The sequence below is a fragment of the Callospermophilus lateralis genome, chromosome 1, assembly GCF_048772815.1.
Source record: "Callospermophilus lateralis isolate mCalLat2 chromosome 1, mCalLat2.hap1, whole genome shotgun sequence".
In the NCBI taxonomy this organism is placed as follows: domain Eukaryota; kingdom Metazoa; phylum Chordata; class Mammalia; order Rodentia; family Sciuridae; genus Callospermophilus; species Callospermophilus lateralis.
The window spans coordinates 185,260,345-185,288,159 of record NC_135305.1 but is presented as its reverse complement, the minus strand read 5'-3'; the positions used below and the strand labels follow the sequence as shown (position 1 = coordinate 185,288,159).

The 27,815-nt window shown below is 35.4% G+C and overlaps 1 protein-coding gene across 1 annotated transcript; it reads right to left on the bottom strand.

The window, feature by feature from the left end:
- Positions 1 to 22: 22 nt before the first annotated feature.
- Rab5a (RAB5A, member RAS oncogene family) lies at positions 23 to 27,815 on the bottom strand. Its single transcript, XM_076842807.1, has 6 exons — positions 27,478 to 27,815; positions 24,275 to 24,531; positions 8,871 to 9,022; positions 8,476 to 8,598; positions 5,554 to 5,647; positions 23 to 1,441 (listed from the first exon to the last, which is right to left on the bottom strand). Exons 2-6 carry the CDS (start codon positions 24,435 to 24,437, stop codon positions 1,326 to 1,328), a joined length of 648 nt encoding a protein of 215 aa, XP_076698922.1. The 5' UTR covers positions 24,438 to 24,531; positions 27,478 to 27,815; the 3' UTR covers positions 23 to 1,325.

Here is a 27,815-nt window from a genome sequence, read left to right as displayed (position 1 = left end):
CAAAAAAGAGAAAAACCAGTACTTGCTTTTTATACCACTTTATTCCAACCTGAGCACCTCAATATAAAACTAAACACTGGTGAACTGTTTTCCTTACTAATTCTGAATTACTGTAAAATGTACAAGTTCTGCTAGCAGTTCAACACTTAAATAGATTAAATCATCTCTGACACATGGTAGATTTCATATAATGAAAAGACCTAAAATAATTAGTGCAATATACTGAACTGATCAAAATAAAATGGACTTTGAAAAACAAGGCTGCAAGATTGTTACTAACAATGCAATATTTATGTTACAAATTACAGGTACATTGTTTATTATGGTTCTAGTTATGAGGAACAACTGAAGCCCCTTCCTTTCAAAGGAGGAAGAAATAATTAGCTGTTTTAGTAACTGTACATTTTGTATACTTTAAGCAATTCTTAAATATTACAGAAAAATAATAAACATATGGAGACAATGCAGTACCCTATTTACAGTACAGATGGAAATCAAATTTAAAGTAATCAAGTTTGAATGTACATAATTGTTAGTACACTGACTATATTTATGTCCAAAGGGAACAAAAGCCCCTTCCCTATCCCCAAACAAGACCTATATAATGGCCAGCAGTGATTAAATATAAATCACAGACACCTGGTTTGTTTCATTTTTGTTGAAGAGCTCACATGAAGAGAACACTATTTATTAAATTGCATTTATCTGTTTTTATACTCTTAAAACAAGATGGGGCTACATTTGCTTTTTTACCCCATTTAAAAAAATAATGGGACTGGCTATAATTTTGATGCCACTAATTTCCTTTTCCTTCCTGGAGATGTGGGACGGTATTCTTATGGTTAATTTATTATTAAAATGTGGAATGTACACTTTAGATAAAAGAAATTATCATTTGCCTGAATACTGCGGCTAAGCATAAACATCTGGAGAATCCTAAAAATGTTTTCGAATGTCCAAATTAATAATTTCTAAATCTTTTCCATAGAGACTACTGCTCCAGTTTGGAGAAACTGGATGGTTAGCTGTGGATCCAGACATTTATCTTTATCTCTAATGATGACAAATGATTCCCTCGTAACCTTCCAATGAAACAAGTATACACATAGTTCTCATCTTCCCTTTCTATTGCTGTAACATTAGTTAGAGGAATACATGCATGTTATTAAAAATTAAGTTCAAAACACATAAAATAATTCTGTATTAGAAACTCGACTCTATCGTAAGTCTCTTCTTTTTGGAAGTCATACTGGGCCGGTTAAATGCTCCAATCCCGCTGTTAACATTTAGGAAGCAGAATATTCCAGCTAGTTCAAACTGGAGGTTTAGTTACTACAACATTGACTCCTGGTTGGTTGTGTAGGTTCAGTAAGGTCTACTCCTCTTCCTCTAGTAGAATTTGCTCCTGGATTCTGTGGTTCATTCTTTGGCAACTTTTTAGCTGAGAGACAAATTATTAAAATAAATAAAATTAGAATATTCATATTAAAATTACTTTTATCTGCTTATTTATAATTTCTTTCTAGTTATGGTGATATGATAGTCATTCACTGAAAATATTTATTTGAATGAAATGAGTATCTACTCAATGCCAAAAAAAAACCCCCATTGATAGTTGTTCTAAGGGAGTATATGTTTGGGAAGGGGTAGATGACAACCAGTTGTAGAAACATAATCAAGACTTAAATTTGACTAGAGCTATATGTAATTCTTTATATATGCTTAATAATACCAACAATGTTTGTCCTCCCCTGTGCAACCTAATCATCACCCAGAATTATGAAGATCACATCTCCTTTTTATTTCTTGGCTTCTACAGTCTTCAACCATCTACTTTTCTTCCCTTAGAAAACTGCCCTGCCCTTTCCCCAGTGAACAGAGACTTCAATACACTAGGCAAGTGCTCTACCACTAAGTTATACTCCCAGGTCCTTTTTTTCCCTTATGTGCTGATAAAGAATCCTCATCTGATTCACCAGTAGTTGTATCTAATTATAACTGATTCTAAAAGGTCTATCTCCAAAAACTAGATCCCAATTCTGTTTTGAGTTAAGATGAGTGTGACTGATCAAATTTGGACAAAGCCCCTGAACCAGCATTTATGGCTTTAATTTTGCTGAGTTCTGCCAGCTAATGGATATTTTCTAGAGTATGAAAAATGTATCTAGCTTGTTTAAGGTCCTTGAAGTTGCTGGATTCACTTTTTGAGGGGAGAGGTTATTAACATTATATGTCTAGAGTTCTTATTGTAAGGGTGTTTGGACACTGATATCTATCAATCTTGGAGATGCAATACCATGGGAAGACTAATTTTACCATAGCCTTGATTCAGGTTACTCAGGAAGCTGAATATATTCTATTTTAAAATCTGATTGCTTAGTTGCATTTTGGATCTTTTACCCTTTATTTATTCTGTATGTTCCACATCAGCACTAATTATCTTTAGAATCCTAGATGCTGGTTTGGGAAATGGATCCAGGAGATACAAAGGAGCACTGAAGTTTGGGTTCTAGGTACAGCTCTAGGAATGGCTCTACAAGATAGTAGCATAAATGGTAGTATAATGTTAAATTTCTAGTTAAATTTATTTATAAACAATGCCTTGTAGGTGCTGAACACTACTACCAGAGGTAGAATAAGTTAGCATTATAAACTGTACTATAATTAACACCAAGTTAGGTTTTGGAATGAGTAAGCATTTCTCCCTTTAGCTTACTTGTTTCAGGGCTTTCAGAAATTACATCTGAATAAGATTAGGAGGTTGAAGGAAATAAACTGGAATGAGTTTTTAAGTCCTTGAACTGATTAAAATTGTTCAGTGCACTTCTGTGTGATTTAAGGTACTAATCTTGTGACAAGAAGAGCACAATTCCATTTATATTTCGAATTTCTTTCAAGCAGGGAAACATTCTGCATTGCAGATGTAATTCAGTGGCAAAATGCTTGCCTAGTATGCGTGAGGCCCTGGGTTTGATTACCAGAACCAAAAACAAAAACAAAACAAAAAAAACCCTAAAACAACAAACATACATACATTCTCACTGGGGCGGGAGGGATGGAGGACACTAATCTGTAGGCTACTTTATAATGAAAAGTGACCTTATAAAACATATCTGAATAAAAGGTACAAATTATAGCCCACCCTATGATCTTTCTTTTTCTGCAGTATGGGGGACTGAACTCAGGGCCTCAGGAATGTTAAGACAACAAGTGCTCTATTACTGAGCTACAACTTCAACCCAGTGAAGTCTTAATACCATGGAAAACTTGAAAATCCAGGCTGATTTGAGCAACCTATTATCTCCTTGTTTCCTGTTATTAATTTTTAAAATGTGATTATGTGCATAACTTGTCCCATTTGTAAGAACAGCATGTTGTCATATATAATCTTTCAAATGGTACTAGTATTTCCTTAGCAAATTGCTTAAGTTTTTCAGGAAAACATCTTACACAACAAATAGGCAAGTTTTTTTTTTTCTCCCCCATTTCAAATAATCCACCATTAAGCTTGATCACCTAGTGCAAATTATGAGTCCTTGGATGCTTTCACCGGGTTTTCTTTAGCCTTTGATGCAGTTATTAATTGGTTAATTTGTTAAGTTCAATATAAGAATGTTTCTTTTGGAGGGTCAGAATTGTGTACACCCTAGTTAAGAATCGCTGGGATGAGAATAATGCCAGGGTCAAGAAAACTGTGGAGGCAGTAAACTCTTGATAACTACCAAATTAGACCCCCTTCAGGCAGACTCTGCATACCTCAAAACCACTGAAGTAAGTTAACAGAACTACCTTTTGTTTTTGTTAATTTCTTTCTTTTTTTTTTTTTTAAAGGCTTGATACTGGGCTGGGGTTGTGGCTCAGTGGCAGAGCACTTGCCTCACATGTGTGAGGCATTGGATTCAAATCTCAGCACCACAATAAATAAATGAATAAATTAAAGGTCCATCAACAGCTTAAAAAAAGGCTTGAATACTACTCAAACTTTATTACCTATAATCAAAAACTGAAATAGCAATCACCATGCTAAAAGCAAAGATATTGTTTTGCCTTCCTTCTTTACCCTTGTGCATTCATGTCTGAAATCTTCTACAATGTTTACATTAAAATAATTTTGGGGGCTGGGAATGTAGTTCAGTGGTAGAGTGCTCACCTAGCAAGCATGAGGCCCTGGATTCAATCCCCAGCACTAGACCACCAACAACAAAACAAACAAAAACACCACCCCCCACCAAAAACTAAACAAATATTGCTCTGAGTTTTTGTCTTGTTTTAGGAGTCTATATGTATCTGTGGTTTCAGTTACCACAAATGAGTAAGATCAGAAAATATTAAATGGAAAATCCCAAAAATAAACAATTGACAAGTTTTAATCTGCATGCTGTTCTGATTCAAAGGATGAAATTTTGTACCATCCTGCTCTGTCCAACCTGGGACATGAATCATCTCTTTGTCCAGTATATCCACATGCATATGCTACTTGCCCATTATCACCCCCCACTACTCCCCTCCCGCTCTTCTTCTACTAGCTATATTCCCAACCTTTATTTTTTATTTTGAGACAGGGTCTTGCTAAGTTGCTTAGGGCCTCGATAAGTGGCTGAGGCTGATATTAAACTTGAGATTTTCCTTTCTCAGCTTTCCAAATCACCAGGATTACAGACATGTGCCACTGTACCCTGCTCCCAATACTTCTTAGTAGCCATCTCAGTTATCAGATTTACTGTTTCAGTATTGTAGTATTTTGTTCAAGTAACCCATATTTTGCTTATTAAAGGCTCTGAAGTGCAAGATGATAGATGCTGGCAGTCTATAGATGCCAAATAAAAACCATTAAGTGCTTTTTTTCAAGTGAAAAGGTAAAAGTTATGGATTTAAAAAAAAAATCTGATACTAATGCTGCTAGGATCTGAATAAAAGCAAATACTTGGGGTTGAAGATGGAACTCAAGACTTTTGAGGTCCTAGGTTCAATCCCCAACATCAATTAAAGAGAAAATAATCTGTGAAATTGTGATGGAAAGAGAAATCTGTGCTAGTTTTGTTGTTTCACCTCAAACTGCAAAAGTTATGCCCACAGTATGTGATACATAGTTAAGAAAAAAGGTCATTTGTTTCTGAGTCAAGGGGAAAAAAGATTGAAAAGGGATTAAAAATAAGAGTTCAATACTATCCAAGGTTTTAGGCATCTGCTGAAGGTCTTGGAATGTACTTTCCATAGACAAGAAGGAATTATTTGGTATAAAAAGTATACCATAATAGAAAAATATGCATTTACCCAAACTTTTCGGTGAAAGCTTTGGGAAAATCTGTTTAACTATCAATCCACTCCTAAGCATAACTCACCTGGAAGAAATTTGCCTAAATTGAAGCGTTACAACCTAATAGGTAGTGACTTTTCAAGTCTAACGATATTATTAACAGTGATGCTTAGCAGAAGGAACCTTGAAAAGTAGTACAATTTTTAAAAAGCAAAGAATGTTTAATTCAGATAAATCAAATATATTCCATACTTGTTTTGTCTATCATTTGAAAAAAAAAGTATTATTAACCTTACCTATTGCCATGAATATTTCATTTACATTCATTGATGTTTTTGCTGATGTCTCCATGAATAATAAACTGTTGTCATCTGCATAGGACTGTGCTTCCTGTTTACAGAAAAAGAAATGAGATACATTCCTTGGACATATACTATTAACTACTTTATTTCTGTTGCAGGAAAAATGAGGCTTCTTATCCACACTCCAACTTGGTTATCTATAATCAATAACTATGTAATATGCTATAACAAAGATAGAAGCACTATCTGGGGATAATTTTACCATGTAATATACATATATATTTCACCTTAACTTCTTATACTATCTTCCCTTAATCATCTGGTCTAATATTAAATCTGCTTTTTAATAATGAGTTTGGGGGAGGTGTGGGGGTAGGGGATTATTATCCTATTCTAAATATAATACTCTCTTTGATTTAAATGGTGATTTTTACTTATGCCTATATTAACTGTAATGAAGACTAAGAGAAATCAAATGTCTAAAACTGACTTCAATCACTGAATGACATCCTCATGTTTAATTTTTAATGACTTCTATAGTAACACAATTCTGAACATCTCATGAATCATTCCTTTCAAAATTACACTGCCGCCTCACATTTTTGTCATACTTTACAGTTTACATATATTATTGCTTTTTATCCTCATAGCTGTTCTGAGTAACAACCAATTATCTGTCCCATTTGACAAACAACTGAGGTTCCTTTGAACTTTAATATGACAGGGCCACTTTTGACTATAATTTAGTGCTCTCTATATTATTCTATAATGGGGAAGTAACTGTCTAGGAAAGAATAATAGATGTTACTACACCTCACACAGTTGGTACAAGAACTGAATGAAAACTATGCATGTAATATGCTCAGCTTAATACCTAATGGTGCAAGAAATAGTTTGCTTTTGATCAGTGCACGCATTCCATTTATCACCATCGAAAAACAAAGATAGAAAATAGGGAAGAGATAGTGGTTGGAGTGGGATCAGATAACAAATATACAGGAAAGATTAGTGGACTAGAAGGTGGAGAACAAGAGGGAGGGAGGGCAGGGGAGGAAATATTGAATTAATTTAACAAAACCATGTTATATGCATATATAAATACCAAAGGGAATTTCACCTTTATGTAATATGTAGAAAGTACTAATCAGACACAAATAAAGAGGAGCCGGGCATGGTGGTGCATATCTGTAATCCCAGTGGTTTGGGAGGCTGAGGCAAGAAGAATCATGAGTTCAAAGCCAGCCTTGACAAAAAGTGAGGTACTAAGCAACTCAGTAAGACCGTTCTCTATAAAAAATACAAAATAGGGCTGGGGATATGGCTCAGTGGTTGAGTGCCCCTGAGTACAATCCCCGCCATCAGAAATAAATAAAAAAATAGATAAATAAACAAATAAATAGGGCTGGGGATATAGCTCAGTTGGTGGAGTGCTTGCCTTGCATTCACAAAGCCCTGGGTTCAATCCCCAATACCACACACAAAAAAAGAAAGAATGAAGGAACCCAGGAACTTGTGCATATGAGGCGAGCATTCCACCAACAGGAAGGAAGGAAGGAAAGGAGGAAGGAAGAGAGGGAGGGGTAAAAGGAATATCAGTAGAGTAAAGACAATGGAGGAGGGGGGAATGAGAATTGAAATCAAATTCCTTGCATAAATGATTTGTCAAAATGAACCAAACCACTATGTATAACTATAATGCTCTAATAAAAAAATGAACATTATTCCATCCCTGATATTTGACCACAACCAGACCTTTCTGGTAGACAAGCTAAGGAGCAAAAAAAACCCCAATAATTTTAAAAGGTTTAATTAGAGGATTTCAAATGATTAACACTTGCTTTGTAAAAAAAATTGTGTATGTGTTGTGTGCCCGCACGTGCAATTCTGAGGACAAGATCCAGGGACTATGCACATGCTACGCAAATGCTCTACCACTGAGTTATACCTCCCATCCCCATCTAGAGTTATATTTTAATGAGCATTTTATACATCTAATTTATAAAACAGATTTTATAAATCTGTTACTTTCATGGTTTTAAAATCATTTGCCCCCCTCTTAAAAAAGTGCCTTCAAGTTAAATTCAACATACCTGGAAATCTACATAATAAAGCAAAAATTTATTTATAATTCTGGATTAGCTGTCACAAATAATATACAAACTAGATCTTAACTAGGCTCTATCCCTAGACCTTATTTTTGAGACAGCGTCTCATTAAATTACTCAGATTGGCCTTGAACTTCCAATCCTCCCACCTCAGCCTCCCAAGTAGCTGCGATTACAGGGCTGTATTATTGTATCAGGCAAGCAATCAGTTTTGCTTATGTATTTCTGCACTGTTCATGAAAAAAAATTTTTTTTGGCGGGGGGAGGCACTCAGGGATTGAACTCAGGAGCACCCAGCCACTAAGCCAAATCCCCAGCCCTGTTTTGTATTTTATTTAGAGACAGGGTCTCACTGAGTTGCTTAGTGCTCACTTTTGCTGAGGCTGACACAGAATTTACGATCCTCCTGCCTCAGCCTCCTGAGCCACTGGGATTACAGTCCATGGGACACCGTGCCAGGTTGTTAACAATTTTTTTAAATTGTTTAGGTTGACAAAATCTTTGAAACAGTGTATATATATCACAATAATATCTGGTTTAAAAATTCAGATTTATCAGGGGAAAAAAAACCCTGTGTGTTATGTGCACATGTGCAATTCTGGGGACAAGATCCAGGGATAATGTACATGTTAGGCAAATGTTCTACCACTAAGCTATATCCTTCAGCCCCATTTAGAGTTACATTTTAACATGCATAGCACATTTGTTTTATAAATCTTTTATTTTCTATTATTTGCATGATTTTAAAATAATTTGCCAAAAAAAAAAAAAAAAAAAAAAAAAAAGTGCCTTCAAGTAAAATTCAACATACCTGGAAATCTACAGCTCTTTTATTTGCTAGATCAGCCTTGTTTCCTGATAAAGCTATTACAATGTTGGGACTTGCTTGCCTCTGAAGTTCTTTAACCCAGTTTTTGGCTCTTGCAAAGGATTCCTGTTAAACAGAGGAACAGCTATTTGGCACAGCTCAAAAAATGGTAAGGAAGCATCTTTATGAGATAAGGCTTTAAAAGGTGACTCTATGGGAAGGAAATTTCTTTGGACTGTTTTATTATTTGAGACATTTTTTCTTTTTTAATCAAAAAGCTTTAGTAGAAAGGTTCTATTTGACTATCAAAGGATTTTCAAAATCTCTCTCATCAAAATTCTGAATACCCCAAATGGATATTCAATCTGGTTTCAATGTTTGAAGGTATTTGTACTTACCTCATTTGTGATATCATATACAACTATGGCTGCTTGTGCTCCTCTGTAGTACATTGGTGCTAAGCTGTGGTATCGTTCTTGACCAGCTGTATCCCATATTTCAAACTTTACTGTTGTGTCATCAAGACACACAGTTTGGGTCAGAAAAGCAGCTGAAAAAAAAAATGTCACTAAGTTTCTCATTTTCTTGCAAATGCCTTCATAATATAAAAAATACTTGGAAAATGTGATGATAGCATACCTGTAGTTAATACAAACTTAAAGTAGTTGCAAACTCTGTACTTCAAAACTAGATTTTATAGATGTCTACATGAGACCTCTGTAGTGAAATTACATACTGAAAAGGTTTAATAAAAATTTTATAAAAATTTTGTTGTGGGGTTGTAGGTGTAGCTCAGTGGGAGATCACCTGCTCAGCACACACCAGGCCTTAGGATTTATCTCCAGAACTGCAAAAATAAACATTTTGTTATAATTTTAAAAAGTTTAAGAATGTGTTTCTAAATTGCAAAGCAATTTAAGTATATGTAAATTAATATTCTTGACCAACGTGGAGAAAAAACAGCTGTCCTCTGCATCTATGAATTCAACCAAGTGTGGATTGAAAATATTCACAAAAAAGCATCTCTCTGCTGGATATGGTGGCACATGCCCATAATCCCAGTGGCTTGGGAGGCTGAGGCAGGAGGATCCCAAGTTTGAAGCCAGCTTCAGCAACTCAGTGAGGCCCTAAGCAACTTAGTGAGATCCTGTCTCAAAATAAAAAAAGGGGTTGGGGATATGGCTCAGTGATTAAGTGTCCCTGGATTCAATTCCTAGTACCAAAAAACCCTAAAACCTGAACACATACAGATTTTCTTTCTTGTCATTATTCCCTAAACATTACAGTATAGCAACTATACACACAATATTTACACTGTATTACATATTATAAGTAATCTAGATGATTTGAAGTATATGGGAGAACAGAGATAGGTTATATGTACTTTATAAAGAACCCGAGCAGTAGCAGATTTTGGTACCTGTGGGGATCGTTTTGGTATGTATGATCTAGAAACAATGCCCCACAGATACCTACAAACGACTGTGTGTTTATAAACAACATCTGCATTGGTAACAATATGCCTTGTTCCATTTTCCTGTTTTTTTATTGGCACATTATAGCACATCATTACTTCAGTGTAGATTTAATTTGTTACATATATTTAATATTCACTACTACCTCTTTTGTCCTTTGCTCTAAGAATTTTTGAATTTGTACTTTTTTGTCTGTGCTTTTCTGATTCCAACTTTACTAAGAAAGTACCATTATAAAATGATATTTTATTGTCTAATTAGAAGATCCACACATAAGGGCTGGGAATATAGTTGGGTGGCATGTCTGAAACCCATCAATCACCAGCAAAACTCCTCCCCCCCAAAAACCACACACACACAGTCTACTTCAGCAGCTTGCTGGTTAATAGCCATCATACCTTACAATTCCTCTCCTCCATTAACTTTTATACTTAGATCCCTACTCTGCCCTGTCACCCACTGTAAATTGTTGTGTTCCTCCCTCCCTTTCAGTTTCAGCTCATCAAATCTCTTCCTAAATTTGAATTACAAAATTTTCTAAAACTGCTATATCATCCAAAAGAATGTGATGCATCTGTATTTTAACAATAAGTCTATTTTTCATAAGATTGGCTAATTAATATTAAATGTGACAAGTCTAATTAAATGCATTTCTTTAATATTAGATTGACTATTTGTTTCTCATGGTGTTTTTTAGTAGGTCAACTGGTTGCTGGTTTTAGTACCAGCAACTATAATCTTATGAATTTTGCAAACTTAATTACAAATGTCTGGTGAACTAGATTCTAATGCACGGTTTTATGGGTTCTCAAATAGTCTTATTTAAGATATATTCTATTTTAGCTCAAACTTCTTTTGCCAAACATAAGTCTTTTCTCAAATCCTGTATTTGTTTCAAGGATACACAGACTGTCATGAAAACAACTCTTATAGAATAAAAAATATTTCTTAACAGCTGAAATCAAGAACAGTTTGATGAAAACTCAGTAGATTTTGTTTTCTCTTTTAGACATACATGACCACAAAACACATTAGTAATAAAAATATTCATTTAAAATTCTGTAAATCAACCCTAGGCTCAGGGAAATAAAAGTTTGCTGCTTCAAAGAAAATATAGTCTAGTACTCAAACCAGTTAAAACTACCACAAAGACCACCAATCTTCTTTAAAACATGTACAAAAATGCCACATAAAATACAGGCAAAGAAATATACATTAAAAGAACAATGGCCCATGAACAAACACAGACACTTTCAGAAATTCAAAGCTATTATACTAAGACTAAAAGAAAACTTAAAAGTATTTTTATTAAAAAAAATTTAAAATTATTTAAAATTTTTTAACATTAATAAGGCAACTGTGTTGATATCCAGTCCAAATACATACACAGGATTCTTCCTCAGAATTTAGCAAATGTCTTATCCTTCAAGCTAAAATTAGATTATATTTAACAGCAAAGCTCTTAGGCATTCTCTCTAAATCATAAAACAAGGACATCCAATATCACCATAATTTAATATTATTTCATATATTCTTATAAAAAATAAATTATTAAAAAGATATGTTCTTTGAGAGAAGCAGGATTGCCATGAAAACAAACGTTTCAGTTAAAACAGATGATTTCTTAAATTTGGCTGGAACAAATTGAAGTCAACACCATTACAATACACTGGCAAAAACCAAGTAAAAACATGTGAGAAAGGGAAAGGATCTCAGTTTAACAAAGAACATAAACAATCATTCCTTAAATCCACTTAGAAATGATTCTTCATCCCACCCTAGTTATTATCTCCTTTGTGCTCTTAGTTCCTTGCGTAATGACGTTTCACACTTTTTATAATTAGAGTTCCCTGAGAAACTCCTCTCTAGCATTTAATATAAATTCTCATTCATAGAGACATTGAAAACTTTGTTCAAAGAATAAAGTTCACGTCGATGGGGTTGTGGCTCAGGGGTAGAGCGCCTGCCTGGCATGTGTGAGGCACTGGGTTTCAATCCTTAGCATCACATAAAAATAAATAAAATAAAGGTATTGTGTCCATCCACAATATCAAAACAAAAAAAAAAAAGCAGTAGTTCAAAAACTGATATGTGGAACCATTTATGGGCTATTTTAGATAAGATCTAAATTAAAAGTTTCCAACTGGGAATAGATATTTCAAGTAATTATTATAAGGTTGAGTATCTCTAATTCCAAAATCTGAAATACTCCCAAAATTAAAAAATTGAGCACTGACGTGATACTACAGTAAAAAATTCCACACTATAGAACTCTGCTTTGTTTAAAAATTATTTATAATATTCTATCAAATTGTTTTATGCATAAAATTATTTAAAATATTCTATAAGATATGAATCTTGGGCTGCAGTTGTGGCTCAACAGAGCACTCCCCTACTTCAAACAAGGGGCTGGGTTCAATCCTCAGCACCACATAAAAATAAATGAAATAAAGGTACTGTGTCCAACTACAACTGAAAAAAAAAAAAAAAAATATATATATATATATATATATAAAAGATATGAATCTTATCTTATAGATAAGGTGATATCTATAAGACTTACAGAGTCTTGCTATAATTGCCCAGGCTGGTCTCAAACTTTCAGTCCTCCTGACCCAGCCTCCTGAGTAGAACGAATTACAGGTGTGTGTCACCATTCCTGGCTTGATCTGAAGCATTCTGGATAAGGAACACTTATAACCCATATAACTAAACATTATCTCAAACAAAAAACACCATCAAGATATTTTTAACTTGCTAACACTGTTCATATATGAAAAACATCATAATTTTGGGAAGGAGAAAAAGATTAATTAATATTAGAGGTCCAGGTAGTTATTACAATGTATCAAAAATAGTCAAGTGGGGCTGGGGATGTCGCTCAAGCGGTAGCGCGCTCGCCTGGCATGCATGCGGCCCGGGTTCGATCCTCAGCACCACATACCAACGAAGATGTTGTGTCTGCCGAGAACTAAAAATAAATAAATTAAAAAAAAAAAAAAAATAGTCAAGTGCTATGGCACGAACAGGACAGAAATATTACCGGAGCAGAATAGCCTAGAACACAAACTGTTGTATACACACACACACACACCAAGTGCTTAATGACACCCCAGAGTTCTCAAGTATTCAAATACAACTACAGTGTTCAGCTTCTCTAAAATTCAGTGCAGTATAACTAAAATTTAAGTGACATCTTCAAATCCTTATTGCTCCTAAAAAAAAAAAAAGCTTTACTAGTCATTTATAATTAAAAAAATAAATTCTGTCACTAGAAATATTAACTACTACATCAATACGTAGCAACATTAACCAACCATAAACTTACCTGAATCTGAAAAACCACTTTAATTTATCCAAAATGATTATTTTCTGGCTAAGAACCATCACTTTCTTAGACCTCTTCATTTTCTCTTGACTTCCATCACCAGCACTAGCAGTTGGTTTTCTTTTCAGGCCCATATTTCACAAAGAAACAGCTTTTATCACTTCGAGAGTTACTGCATACTCGATGACAAGTAGAGAAAAACAAAGCTGCGTTGAGATGCAGGTGCTGTCCTATCTAATAGACTCCCTCTTTGAGCTACATGATGAACTCCTATTAGCAAGCTTGGTAGGCAAGCCAAGTAACATTTCTTCCTCAGCAAAACTACAAATTACTACATCATAGAGCTTAAGGTCAATGGAGAATAGCTAAAACCATATATATAAATCTGCAAATACCAAAGGCCCATAGTATGTGAGACCCTATATAATGAGCAAGGAAGAGACACTAAAATACTCTGGGCAAATGAAAAAATATTTGAATTGCTATTGTTAACCCAAAGATTGGTGAAACCTAAAGATAAGCTCCCCTACATCTAATATGATCCTATAAAAACTGAAAAACATACCATTCCCACCCCAGGTCACAATTATTATTTACAGTGCCAGGAATCAAACCCATGGCCTTATTTACACCAGGAAAGCACTCTACCACTGACCTACATCCCCAGCTCTCCAAGTTATTATGTATCAACTTTGATAGAAAAGAATTATTTTTTGGAATTGTGAAAAAATGTCAGATATGACAATCAGGTTTGATTACACAAAAATTTGAGACTTCAAGTTTGCAAAGGTGAGTCATACATCCAAAACACAGGGATTTAATATTTTAATATGTAGAAAGCTCTAATGAATCTAAAATGCCTCAATAATAATTGTGTAAAGACAATTCACAAAAAGAATACACCAGAAAAGTAGTCAACATTACTAGTAATGAACAAAACTATCCATACAGCAAAAACAATTCTTATCTTCTGAACCAGCAAAATGAAACAAAGATATGGCAAAAACCCATGCTTTGTATTTGAGACAGGGTCTTGCTCAATTGCCCAGCCTGGCCTCAAACTTGTGATCCTCCTGCCTCAGCTTTCAGAGGAGCTAGGATGAAGGCAAAATCCATGGCACCTGGCTGTTTTTGAAGTAATTCTTTTTGGGGAGGTTACTGGGAATTGAACTCATGGACACTTGACCACTGAACTACACCCTCAGTCCTATTTTGTATTTTATTTAGACAGGGTCTGAGTTGCTCAGTACCTTGCTTTTGCTTTGAACTCATGATCCTACTGCCTCAGCCTCCTGTCCTGAGCCACAGGGATTATGGAAGCCCAGCTTGGAAAGAATTATGCCATAAAATGCTAATATTTGTTAATCTAATAATTTCATGGAATCTATAAAAGATTATATAGGGATAAAAAGTACAGAAATAAACCTTTATGCAGAAAGAATTTAATATTTAACAAAATCAACATAAACATATAAATGAAAATCACTAGTGATTGGTAAGTATTAAATAGCAATTAAATTATGTTAAAACTAGTTTTAAGATGATCTATCTGAGGAAGAAATACACATATTACACATGTGTATATGTACATATATCTAAATTTCTGGCAGGAATAGGGAGGGTATACTTATAAAAATATAAACAGAAAAGCATTTAAAAAAACCAAAAAACTAAAACAGTAGTGTCCCCACAAGGTAGATCACAATGGATTATCCTCTGTAGAACTTTTAGAAATTATATTTAGGGTTCTGTTAAAACTCTAGGATATATTAACTAAAAAGAGGGAAGAGCCCTGTTCAAGATCTCAGAAGTAGAAAGGAAGACTGTGATCATAAAATCGAAGTTTTTTTTTTTTTTTAAATGAAATTGATGTGTAAGGAAAGCAAAGGTTTTTAGAATCAACCAAAGAATTAAATAAATGAGTTCAATGGATCTGGATCAAACATTTAGATGAATATCCAATAAGCGGGATGGATAATAAGAAGTAAACCAAGTTGCACCAAGACCCAGGTACCAAATTGTAAAAACAAACTGATTTGCTGGAGAAATGAGTACTAATAGCAATACTCTTAACAGAGTTTCTCAGACATATGCACTTACTTCAGAAGATTAAAACTATACACAGAGAAGAAGGTCTAGAGAAGATTATAAGCAAAATAAAATTGAGATCATTTTTATTTTCTGTAAAACTGCATGTGTGTAGAGAAAAGCACCTGGTAGGGGATGACAGGAGAGATGCTCATGTATAGCCAGGGAAAAGTCACCTTTCAGCTAATGTAGGGAAGAAAAGAAAGGGGTCAAAAATAGAGCAGGGCAGAAATAAAGCATACACACTGACTAAATTCAAACAGAAAATACTGCAGCTAGGCACAGATTACAGTGGTACACACCTGTAATCCCAGCTAATAGGAAGAATAAGGCAGGAGGATTGCCAAGTTTGAGGCCAGCCTCAACAACTTATCAAGACACTGTCTGAAAAGAAAAAGGACTGGGGATATAGCTTAATCATAAAGTACCCTGGATTTAATTCCTTGTTCCAAAAAGAAAAAAGCAAAACAAAAAACTCCCAAACTTTCAGGGCTGACAGCCTGTGGTTATATCTACAAGAAGCCTTTGCTCACAGGACTGAACAATTTTTCAACAGGAACATAAACATAGTATAAATTAATTTAATACAAACGTATTTAATAGGAATATAAATCTAGACTGGACTATATTCCAAAATATGGAACTGGAAAGTAGAATAAATATACACATTACAAAGAGGAAAGTAAAAAAAAAAAAATTAAGGAGGGGAAGATGTTACTACAATTTATTACAAGTATTAGGCAAAGGCTCCCAAACAAATAGCACAGAAAAAGTTAATGACGTTAACTTAGTTTTAAAGAATATAGATAGCTATAAATGAAAATGTCTATGAAAGAGACTTTATCTATAGAGAATAGACACTTTATTAAATAGTTCAACAATACTTCAAAATCCATTAAAAACTCCTTTAAGGTAGGAAGCCAGCATCCCGATATTTTGCAAAGGAGGATTCTTTTCCTCATCTCCTGGTCATCTTTCATGTTTCCTGCCTTCAAAGGAATCTTCCAGAACTTTAAAGACCTAACTAGACTTCAAAGTGATTCGTTTATGCTTAGCAATAAATCTACCTGCAAAGTGAATTTAAAAGTTCTGATAGTTGAAAATTTTACAACATAGGAATAGAAAAGGTTCCTGGAGGGAGAGGAGAAAGGGGAAGACTTTAAACCTCAGATTAATAGTTACTGGGGGGAGTGGGGAAGAGAGGGAAACCAAACAGTTACAAGAAACCTGTAATCCTAGAACCTAATTATCTGTGACAGGCAACTCTTCAAAGAAATTGAGAGTGCTCTAAGGGAAAAAAGTGATGAATAATGCTCAGTGGTAAAACACCCTTGGGTTCAATCCACAGTACAAAAGTAAGTTTCTGAGTTTTGGGGTCATTTGTTTCTCAACAATGAATAACAGTATTAAAGTAAAAAAATATAAACTACATATATCTGATGTGTTTCAAAATTTGTAAAACAAGAACAACAATCTATGAGTAATATAAATCTTGAATGATATGCTACAAAGTGACATCTCTGGTGAAAATAATTAAATGGGCAAGCAGATGAGGAAGACATCACAGTAAACCTATACAAATTTTTTTTTTTTTTGTTATTAGGGATTGAACCCAGAGTAGTGTACATGCTAGGCAAATGCTCTCCTGCTGAGCTATATCCCCCAGTCCTTTATGTGGATGCATTATACGAAAACAGTGATATTAATTTAGGAACATGATAATATCCTAATATTCTTTATCTAAAGTTCTCTACTTTCATATTATTTTCCTTAAGTGACACATAAATAAAAAGGATCCCTGGAAAACAAACACACACACAAAAAAGAAAATACACGGGCTGGGGATGTGGCTCAAACGGTAACGCGCTCGCCTGGCATGCATGGGGCGCTGGGTTCGATCCTCAGCACCACATAAAAATAAAATAAAGATGTTGTGTTCACCAAAAACTGAAAAATAAATAGATAAGGAAAATACTCACATATTCTCTCTCTCTCTCAGAATTACAGAACAAGGGTTGCACTGAAGATCCATCTTGAATCTCATTTGTCAGTTGCAAAACATTAGACAAACTACTTAAACTACTGTCTCAGTTTTCTTATCTATAAAATTAGTATTTACTTATAGCCATGGTAAACTACAGATGATACTCGTGAAAATATTGTGAGTTTTACAAATGCATCTAGCCATTTTAAGTATACTATTTTATTTCCCGATATTTTTTTAAAGTCATATTTTTCTAAAACTTGCAAATTATTTATGAATGCAAGAGAGCAAGAAAAAGAATTCTATTCATGTTCGAATGGTAACATGAACTCATTCCTACAAAGGGGAACAAATTCTGGCTTTAGTTTTACACAGAGATAAAGACCTATTTTTTGACTGAGAAAAGTTGAAAAGTGTCAGTAATTATGCAGTAACTACAAATGAGATCACCCTCGAGTGGAGTTCAAAGAGTATCTGCTATCTTCAACTATCCAAACAGAGGTTAAAAATTCAAAGTGACTGATTCCTCATCCTGTTTCTTTTCACTTATGTTATCTTAAAAAGAAGGTAAATGCTGTTGAGCAACACTTTGAATATTTTGTTTTGCAATATTTGTAAAGCACTAAAGATTTACTTATTTTCACAAAACACCCAGTGCACATTGGGAGGCTGAGGCAGGAGGACTGCAAGTTCCAAGTCAGTCTTGTCAACCAAGCAAGGCCCTAAGCAACTTTAGCAAGACCCTGTCTCAAAATAAAAAATAAAGAGCTTGGGATGTGGCTCAAGGGGTAAATGCCCCTGGGTTCACCCTGCCCTCATAAAAAAGATGTCAATGATTTAAAAAACTTACTCTTGATGCTTCTTTTCTTTATCTTAGATACTTATGTTTTCTACAAAGAGGCCTTTTGACAAGGCTCTCAATGATGATCCCAAATGATGAAATTATTCTATTATAAAGTCACTCAGAATGCCTCATAAGTAAGTTAGGTACATGCAAAATCAGATTATTATGATACACCACCTAAAAGCGGGAAGATAACCACTTATCAAAATTTCTCATGGTTTTATCAAGTCAGAATTTTGTCCCCCTTGTGGTGCTGGGGATGGAACCCAAGCCTTCCCATAGGTCAGACAAGTGCTCTCCCACTGAACTACACTTGCAGCCCAGAATTCTTATTTACTCCACTAAAAAGCAAATTTTTAAAAAGCTTCCCTCTCTCCACAGCATTCACCATTAATCCAAACCAACTGTCTTTTCTGTTTCTCTCACTGCATCTACAAAGTCATTCATCCAGAAACCATAAATACTCAGAACAGAGAACCACAAAGCTAGCAAAATTGGACTGAATATAGCCAGAATAGATCAGACCAAGTCCATGCACTAAAGGTTATGCAAATTTACGTTTCTTCAGAATGTAACTGACAGTACACTTTCTTTTTAAGTATATCCTCTTTTGAATATATATGCACACATACATCTATCATAACATCAGTTGGAGATTTAGGCTTAATATAAAAAGTGATAACAAAATGTCACTTTTTATATAGACTTGCTTTAACATACACACACATTCATATATAGTACTAATTAAAACATTTATTCAATATAGTACTAATTAAAACATTTATTCAATCAGTCACTCGTATGAATCTAAAAGGTCATCTTTAATTTCTAATATTCAGTAAATCTGAATAAAATATATTTTAGACAACCTAATATTATTTTCCAGGATTCAACAAAATAAAAACAGTAAATTGGTGAATCAATAGAGGCAGTTCACTTAAGTTAGAGCTATTTGGTAAAAAGCAGTCTACCAAATTGCTTTGAATAATTCAACTGCACTAGAAAGCACCAACAAAATTAACAAAGGGCAAAAACTGATGCTTATAAATAATTCATGAGGGCTGGGGATGTGGCTCAAGTGGTAGCACACTCGCATGGCATGCATGAGGCACTGGGTTCAATCCTCAGCACCACATAAAAATAAAGATATTGTGTCCACCTAAAAATAAAAAAAATTCCTGATTTCCAGAAATAAATTTTAAGAGGAAAAAAGGTTAAAATATATTGATGGTATTATTTAATATGGAGGAAAAATAACAATTTAGAAGAATATCTGTTCTACCCCTGAGCCACATTTCAAACCTTTTATTTTTGAAACAGTCTGGCCTTGAACTTTTAAGTGGTAGCGCTCTCGCCTGGCATGCATGGGGCGCTGGGTTCAATCCTCAGCACCATATAAAAAATAAAAATGTTGTGTCCACCGACAAACTAAAAAATAAATATTAAAAAATTATCTTTTCAAAAAATTTTAAAAGGCCATTTTTAGGAGATTAAGTAGTACAAATTGATATGAAACACCAACTCTGCCAATTTCTCTAAGTAACACGATCTATCAAATCCCAGCTATACACTTTCTAGAAGAAAATATCATGCAATCAAGACATTATTCTTTTACTTGGGGACAAATGACTTTCTTAAATTTTAACTCAGTGTATAAGGCACAGTACGTATTTCTAAAAACATTTTTCTCATGATCAAAAACCCATGATGGCAATTGGTTTATGGGTCTTCTGTCCTTTTTCAAAATGTACTCCCCCTTTTTTCCTTCCCTAGATCAAACACAGAACCTCATGATAGCAAGTACTTTACCACTGAGCCATATCCCAATCATTTTCAGTTTTAAGGAAGGGTCTCGCGGGGCTGTGGCTGGGGCTCAGCAGTATCGCACTGGCATGTGTGAGACCACAGGTTCGATTCTCAGCACCACGTATGAATACATAAAATAAAGGTCTATCAACAACTACAAAAATAATTAAAAAAAAAAAAAGGAAAAAGAAAAAGAAAGGGTCTTGTTAAGTTACTGAGGCTGGCTTCAAACTTGTAATCCTCTTGCTTTAGCCTCTCAAGAGCTGGCATTATAGGCGTGCACCACTGTGCCTAGCTTCAAAAATATTTAACAATGTGCAGATGCAAAAAGATACCATATACACATGAAGTCTTTCTGAATACTAACAAGGGAAGGCAACAGAAAGCTTTCTGTTATTGGAAAAAAAATGACTTACTAAAATTTAAATTTCTGGCTGGCTTTTATTTCTGTTTAGAAAGAAACTTTACTTCCCAGCTTTATTAAGATATAATTGACAAAAACCATACTTACTTGACATATAATGGGATGTTTTGATATGTGCATATATTATGTATGAAATGCTCAAATCAAGCTAATTACATTGCATTGTGTACCAGTTAAAAATAAATTTAATTAAGTGAATTAACATATTTACTACCTCATATACTTACCATTTGGTGCTGGGGATTGAACCCAGGGCCTTGTGCATATGAGGCAAGTACTCTATCAACTGGGCTATATCCCCAGCCCAAGACCCCATTTCTTAATAAAATATTTTTTAAAAAGGGCTGGAAGCCGGACACTGTGGTGCATGCCTGTAATCCTAGTGGCTAAGAAGGCTGAGGAAGAGGGATCTCGAGTTCAAAGCCAGCCTCAGCAAAAGTGAGATGATAAGCAACTCAGTGAGACCTTGTCTCTAAAATAAGGCTGGGGATGTGAGTTGGTGGTCGAGTGCCCCTGAGTTCAATCCCCAGTACCCCAACCCTCAAAAAAGAAGAGGACTAAGGCTGTTGCTCAGTGGTTAAGTACCCTTGTGTTCAATCTCTGGTATCAATAATAAAAAAGAAAGAAAAATAACTTGGGGAAGTGCAGGAACATATGCTTGAAATCCCAGCTACTCAGAAGGCTAAGGAAGATGGCTAAATTCAAGGCCAGTCTGGGGAACTTAGTAAGAAAGATCCTGTGGCAAAATAAAATAGAAAGGGCTGGGGATGTAGCTCATTGGAGAGTGCTAACCTATTATGCCAATCCCTATGCCACAAAACACAAACACAAAATATGTCATGCTGACCTTAGGAAATTAGATGGATATTAAATGTAGAAATTGCAGCACTCTACCCAGGGGTTGTAACTCTCACTGAATCCTCATGGCAATAAAGAAAAAGCATCATTGGTACAGATTACTGAAAATGATGCAATTCCCTAAACAGAGCAAAAGAATATCCTGAATGGGACAAAGAATGGATGACTAGTGAAAATAGGTAAGAAGGAAGGAGTTTTCACAGAAAATGATATTGGATAATGGGAAGTGAGCAGAATATAATACTTGTAATTCACAAAATAGAGTATTTGCATGGACAGAATTTTTAAAAATCCTGTAAAAATCGCAGTTTAACAGAAACAGGAAAGGCAGAAGGCAGGCAGGAAGGCCAGTCAATTATTCCATTTGTGGAAGAACCAACTTTAGTATAAACGTAAAGCTGATTACCCAGAACACATAAAGCAAAATTTCTCAAACTTCAGCATGCATCACAATCATCTGGAGGACTTGTTAAAACCTGGATTGCTGACCCCCTTCAGTATTTGGGAATTTATACTCAGTAATTTCCTAGGTAATGCTGATGCTTGTGAAATAGGGAACATTAATATTATTTACTAACCTCTGGGCTAGTTTTAGACAGACAGTAAGGACATATATATCATGCAGATTTTAAACTCTTATGAACTTCCTAAATTGCAATATATAGTAAATACCTACCTAACCTTATCAAAAGTGTTACAAGATCAGGGGAGTGTAGGGTATGGTGAGGCAACAAGAATTCAGGTTATTTTTAAGGAGAACCTTAAAATTTACAGAAGGATCTGAAAACCACAAATTCAAGGGTGCAGCATAGAACACAACAGAGATAAAAATTTCAGCACTTGAGAACTAGCATTACGAGAGATAAGTAGTCAGTCAAGTAACAAAATAAATATATAAATAAAAATCAGTTAAATTCAAAACAGTTGACCAGGCTCTTTGTTAAGTATTTGTAAGTAATTTCCCCATACATTAGCCCAAACAAAAATATACACTACTTATAAGTCTGGAACCTTTGGGGTTGATTATAAAATAGTTCAAACCTTTGATTACTTAAATGCTTAGGATCTTCCACAGTTCCTAAGGACAAAGAGTGTTAACAAAAGCATAAAAACTAGTGTCCATAGTTGTAATCATAAGGATACTATCTCAAATCCTGAAGAAATTAATATGTAATCAGAATACTGAAACAGAATACAATAACCAATAATAGACATTTGGATGCAAATTCCTTTTGAGGTTGTTTTTAAATACCCAGACTTGATCCATATAGTAGAAAACATTAAGGAAACTTTATACATAGAAATTAATCTTTATGAAAAATTCATTAACAAAATATACACAATATAATTGGTATTAAATAGAAATTTAATATAGATACATAAGAGAATGCATACTAATGATGCACTGATATGGGGTTAAATTTTCCTTTTAAACAGTCTTCTTGAATCTTTCTCTATTAGGAAAAAAAAAAAACTTAGAAGATTATTTGATTAAAACAAAAACAAAAACAAAAACTCACCTTGGGCCCTTCAACTTCCCAGGTATTCAATTATATATTTCGGTATGTACATTAAAGTCTTTATTTTTTCATGTGCACTGTGAAAGGTGGGGAGAATAGTTTATAAAAAAGTCCCAACCTTTCTGAAGCCAGGGTGTTAACCCAGAACACCTATGTATTCTGGGAAACCACTGAACATCAAATGGTTTAGGGTGAGTGGACATGACACAGCAGTCCTTAAAATTTAAAAGTCTTTTATTAGATGGGTCAGGTTCCTCTGGCTATAGTTGTATCTGCTAAACCTTCACAAGAGATAATATTTCATTATTAAGACAGAGATACTGCAAAGGATATGTAATATATATCAAAATTCTTTAAAAGCCAAAGTTTTCAAACTCAAAAACATTACAACAACATATACAAATGTATATCACAGGATATACAGAAGAGGCTGACAATAACCATTATACTAAATCTCTTAAACCGGATATACAATTTACCTAGTATGTTTCCTTTGTGTAATAAAGTTTTCGAGGTAAATTCTATAATTTATCTCACTACAAGGGTCTGATATTATGAATAAAATTCTCAAGTGTATTTGCTCATGAACATCCACTAAAAGTACCATATAAAGTTCTAAGAATTTACTTCACATCACTGGGCATATGTGTTTTGTGTATTTCTAAAAGACTTTCTTAAATGGGGTTAAACTATTTTCACAAACAAGTTTAAAAAATACAGGATGGTAAAACATTTTGAATCTCATAGCCATATGATTTCCTCTGACATCATCTGATTCTAAAGCTTTGTTTCACAGATGAAACAGGTCTTAAAGAGGCTGTTTTATTTCACTGATATACAATTATGGGTTTGATTAACTTCCGTTCTCTACTGGTCTCCTTTTGGTCCTGCATCTTGCCTTTCCCTCATTTCCATCCTACCACAATCACTATAATTATTCTACCTTTTCCTCCTCTCCCATCTTTTTCTCCAGGTCCCATTTTCCTCTCATGTCCCTGTCCACTAATACTCACCTTCTTCTATTCTCACTTTAAAGAGAATTCTTACATGCATATCCTAGCAGCTTTTAAACTTAATTAATTTTATAAATTAGTGTAAATAAAAAATACTTGTTACATAGAATTCAAGGTTAATTCTTTTACTATTCATTCTAAAAACAATGTAATTGAGCATGCATTAGTACTAGTTTGAAAAACCTTCCAATCATATAACTTGGGATTTGATTCTATTCATTTTTATACCTGTATTTTAGCTACAATACAACCATGTTGGTAATTAACCAGGAACCCAAAATATAAAAAGATGCTATCTTAGCAAAAATCAAGATTGGTTTTAAAGCACTGAGTCTGCTGGAACAGCTCTTTTCTTTCCTGAATAATCTATTTAGGTATTCATAATCACCCATTTGGAACACAAAATACTTTTTGTCAATGCAGGATTAAATTAAATGATGCAAGGAAAAAAGAGGCTCTCACCCCCAATAGTACTCTCTTGAAATTCATGAAACTGGCCTTTCACGAAACGAAGGACTAGACTTGATTTGCCAACAGCAGACTCTCCCAGAAGTACTAGTTTGAACTGGCATATTTTATTTCCAGTGTTTGGCCCATTTGGTCTTGTTGCTCCTCGATTAGCCATGTCCAAATTTGAAAGAAGTTTCTAATTTCAGACTTCTAAATGCACTTCCAGGATGCAAAGTGTTAATTTGTTTTCTTTCTGGAGGTCAAGAAACCTGTGAAGAAACAAATATAAATTAAATATATGAATCAGTGAAACCAAGCAAGCCTAGTACTCATGACTTTAATAAGTTTTACCCATAGCACACTGTTATATAATTACAACTTCAACTGGACATTCAATGCCATTTACTTTATTTTACTACTTTTTAAATAAATAATTTAAAGGCATAAGATTCAAGTACCTTGATCACTTTGTAATTTGTAAAATCACTTTGTAATTTTCAGGGCTTTATTTTTTCTAAAGTTAACTTTCCTAGAAGAACATATCCACTGAACAATATACAGTACAATACTTACAAATGAGGAAACTAAGGCACAGAAAAGTTAAGTAACTTGGCTGAGGTCATACAGTAACTATGACAGAAGTGAGACATAGCTGAGTTTCAAACCCAGGCAACCTGACAGGTAACTCAAGAGTCTTTTCAGTTTCTAAAGCTAGACTACATGGGTTAAAATTATAAATGGAAAACTTCTGCAACACAACTTAGAATTCAGTACTGGAAGGTCTCCGTTAAATATCTTAAGTTGATGATAATTTTAGGGCAACAAATATTTTAAAGCTCCCAAGTTTGTGTGCCTAGTTGATAAAACTAGCCTGAATAACAGATTCTATCTAATAATGCTAATTTTCAAGCTCAAAGAAATCAGTGAATATTTGAAGTATTCTCTTTCAGTTTACCCACAAATCAATAGTTCACTCCCACCTTTAACAAAAATCTAAATATAGCCGGGCACGTGGCACAAGCCCAGCAACTCTCAAGTTATTTGGGAGGCTAAAATAGGAGGATCCCAAGCTCACAGCCAGTCTCAGCACCTTAGCAAGACCCTGTCTCAAAATTAAAGAAAGGACTGGGGATTGTGGCTCAGGGATAAGCACCCCTGGGTTCAATCCCCAGTGTGTGTGTGCACATAAACATATCTAATTATATTCTTACTAATAAAATACATTAAGTTAATGATTCCCTCCTAAAATCCTTGCTATATTTCATTTAGCCACCTAATAAATTTGCATTCCCCACAAAATAATTTATATAAGAAACACCCTCAATATGAATTCATCATTAAAATATCCATGAGATCTCGGTTCTTAAGACAGCAAAATCACCTTTACTCAAATGTTAGCACTGAAGAATCCTTACCTTTTACCATATATGCTGACATATTTACAGTTGAAATGATATGATGCTTAAGTTGCTCCCAACCAATAGGATATTAATAAAACTACCAATACACTTCACCCTCAAAAATATAACAGATTTGGGGGTCTAATCTTGGCTATACCAATTTTTACTTCTTTAAATTTCCAAGGCTCTATTTCCATAATACCCAACTTGCAAGGCTGTTATGAGAACTGAAGGAGACAATATATGTAAATAACCTCTAATATACCACTGCCTACTATATAGCAGTTTATGAAATTGGCAATTAAAAGTAGCCCTTTGATAAAACAATGCCCATACAATCAATATTGTCATGCAGAGCAAAAATGTACCCAGCTCTCAAGACACACATATTATCAATTTAAACACTTGCAAATTTTATCTACAAAACAGTAAAAAACTTATCAAGGACAACATGCTCCAAATTTCTATGACACTTCCAAAATTCAGGGAAAATAGGAGATTCCCAGAGAAAAATCAAAGAAGATTCTCATTTAGCTTTGCTTTTTAAAATAAAATGCTATCAAATCACGAGTACTCCTAAGGATCTCAAGCAGAAAATAAACTATATTTTAATTATATAGTTACTGTAACATTAAGGTCAAAAATTACATTCAAGGGCTGTGGTTGTTAACTCCATGGAGTGCCTACTTAGCACACAGGAGGCCCTGGCTTCAATCCCCAGCATCACACACACAAAATTATGTGCAATCAATCAAATCACTTGTACTCACTACTGAAACTTTTGTTCTTCAAAAGGAGGATTCTGCATAATATGTATTTCAAATTTTTAAAAACCAACGTGCATTCTGTACTTAAAAGTCCTTTTAGGTGTTCTTCAATCCAATACTTTGTGGGCATTTAATTTGTGCAGAGACAGTTCTATGTATGTCTCTTGCAACAATCCTGCCAGTTCAAATTATCTCTATTTTACGTTAAGAATAAAGATTCTGGACGGTCCTGAGTATTCCCAAATACACTTGGGTAGCTTTTTCGTATTAGGTAAAAGGCAAGCTGATTCCATTTCAGCGAGACAAAAACTAAGTATGTGAACTATGACGTTCAGAGTTTAAAAGGTCTGGAAATCTCAGGGAGGTAACCTGCTTCCAGAGAAGAGAATATTAGAGCAAGTTTCATGGTCTCTGCCCGCGGAGGGAGTTCAGAGGCCCAATTATCTTGAATTTCCTTAAAGCCGCGGTTCACCACCTCCCCTAAGATACGAAAAAAGTCTCGGACCAGTTTATTTTGACCAGCCTCCCATCGCTTCCATTACCCGTCTTTGGAAGTCGCAGGTAGGCGGAGTTCCCCAAATCCACACCTGCTGTAGGCCCCGGCTCCCGTCTGGAGACCACCTGAGTAGCTGAGAGCCAAGCCCGGCTGGCTGGCGCGAACGACACGCACCAGCCTCTTCGGTGGCCTTTCTATCCTCCCCTGACCTAGCTTTCACTGCGAACCTTCGGACTGCCAAGGCAGGGGCCCGGCGGAACCGCGGCCTCCAGGACTCTTTCCACGGCGCCATCTTGAGAAGGGAAGAGGGTGACACCCGTCGCTCCCTGAGCTAGTCCCCAAATCTCTGTCTCTGGAGCTCCTTGAGGGATGAGTCACCAGAACTGGCAGGACAAGGCGCCGGGTTCAATAGCTCTCCGGTCCAGAGGGAGGATGCGCGAGAGGGAGGAGGGGCGGGAGGCTCAGAGCGCGCAGGGCCACGGACAAGCTGGGGACCGCGGATAACCTGGGGTCCCGGGCCGCTCTGCGCAGGGGGAGGGGCGGCTTGGTTACCTGAGACCGCGCCACGCGGAGCCGCGGGGCCGCAGCTTCCTGGTGGTAAGGCCCAGGCGTGGCCCGAAGGACGAATTAGGCTGTGGCTGCGGCGGCGTCTCCTCCTCGCGCCGCTCCCCTCACACTGGACGGTGAGGAGCTGGAGCCGTGGTGCCGCCCCTGTCGGGCTCCGTCTCCGCCTCTCTCCGCTCCGCCTTCCTCCTTCCTTTCTCCTCCTCCTCCGCCACCGCTGCCGGCGCTCGAGTTCCGACTGATTCTTCCTCCTCCTCCCTCCTCCGCCTCCTCCCCTCAGGCCGGCCGCCGGCTCCTTCACAAACCAAAACACAAACACTCAGGTC

Bases quoted from the DNA above. Each gene is read 5' to 3' on its own strand.
- Rab5a (XM_076842807.1), bottom strand. From the start codon at position 24,437: ATGGCTAATCGAGGAGCAACAAGACCAAATGGGCCAAACACTGGAAAT. The intron at 8,599-8,870 runs GTAAGTACAAAT...TCTGTTTAACAG, and splicing joins TATATGATATCACAAATGAG to GAATCCTTTGCAAGAGCCAA. The intron at 1,442-5,553 runs GTAAGGTTAATA...TTTGTCTCTCAG, and splicing joins TGAAATATTCATGGCAATAG to CTAAAAAGTTGCCAAAGAAT.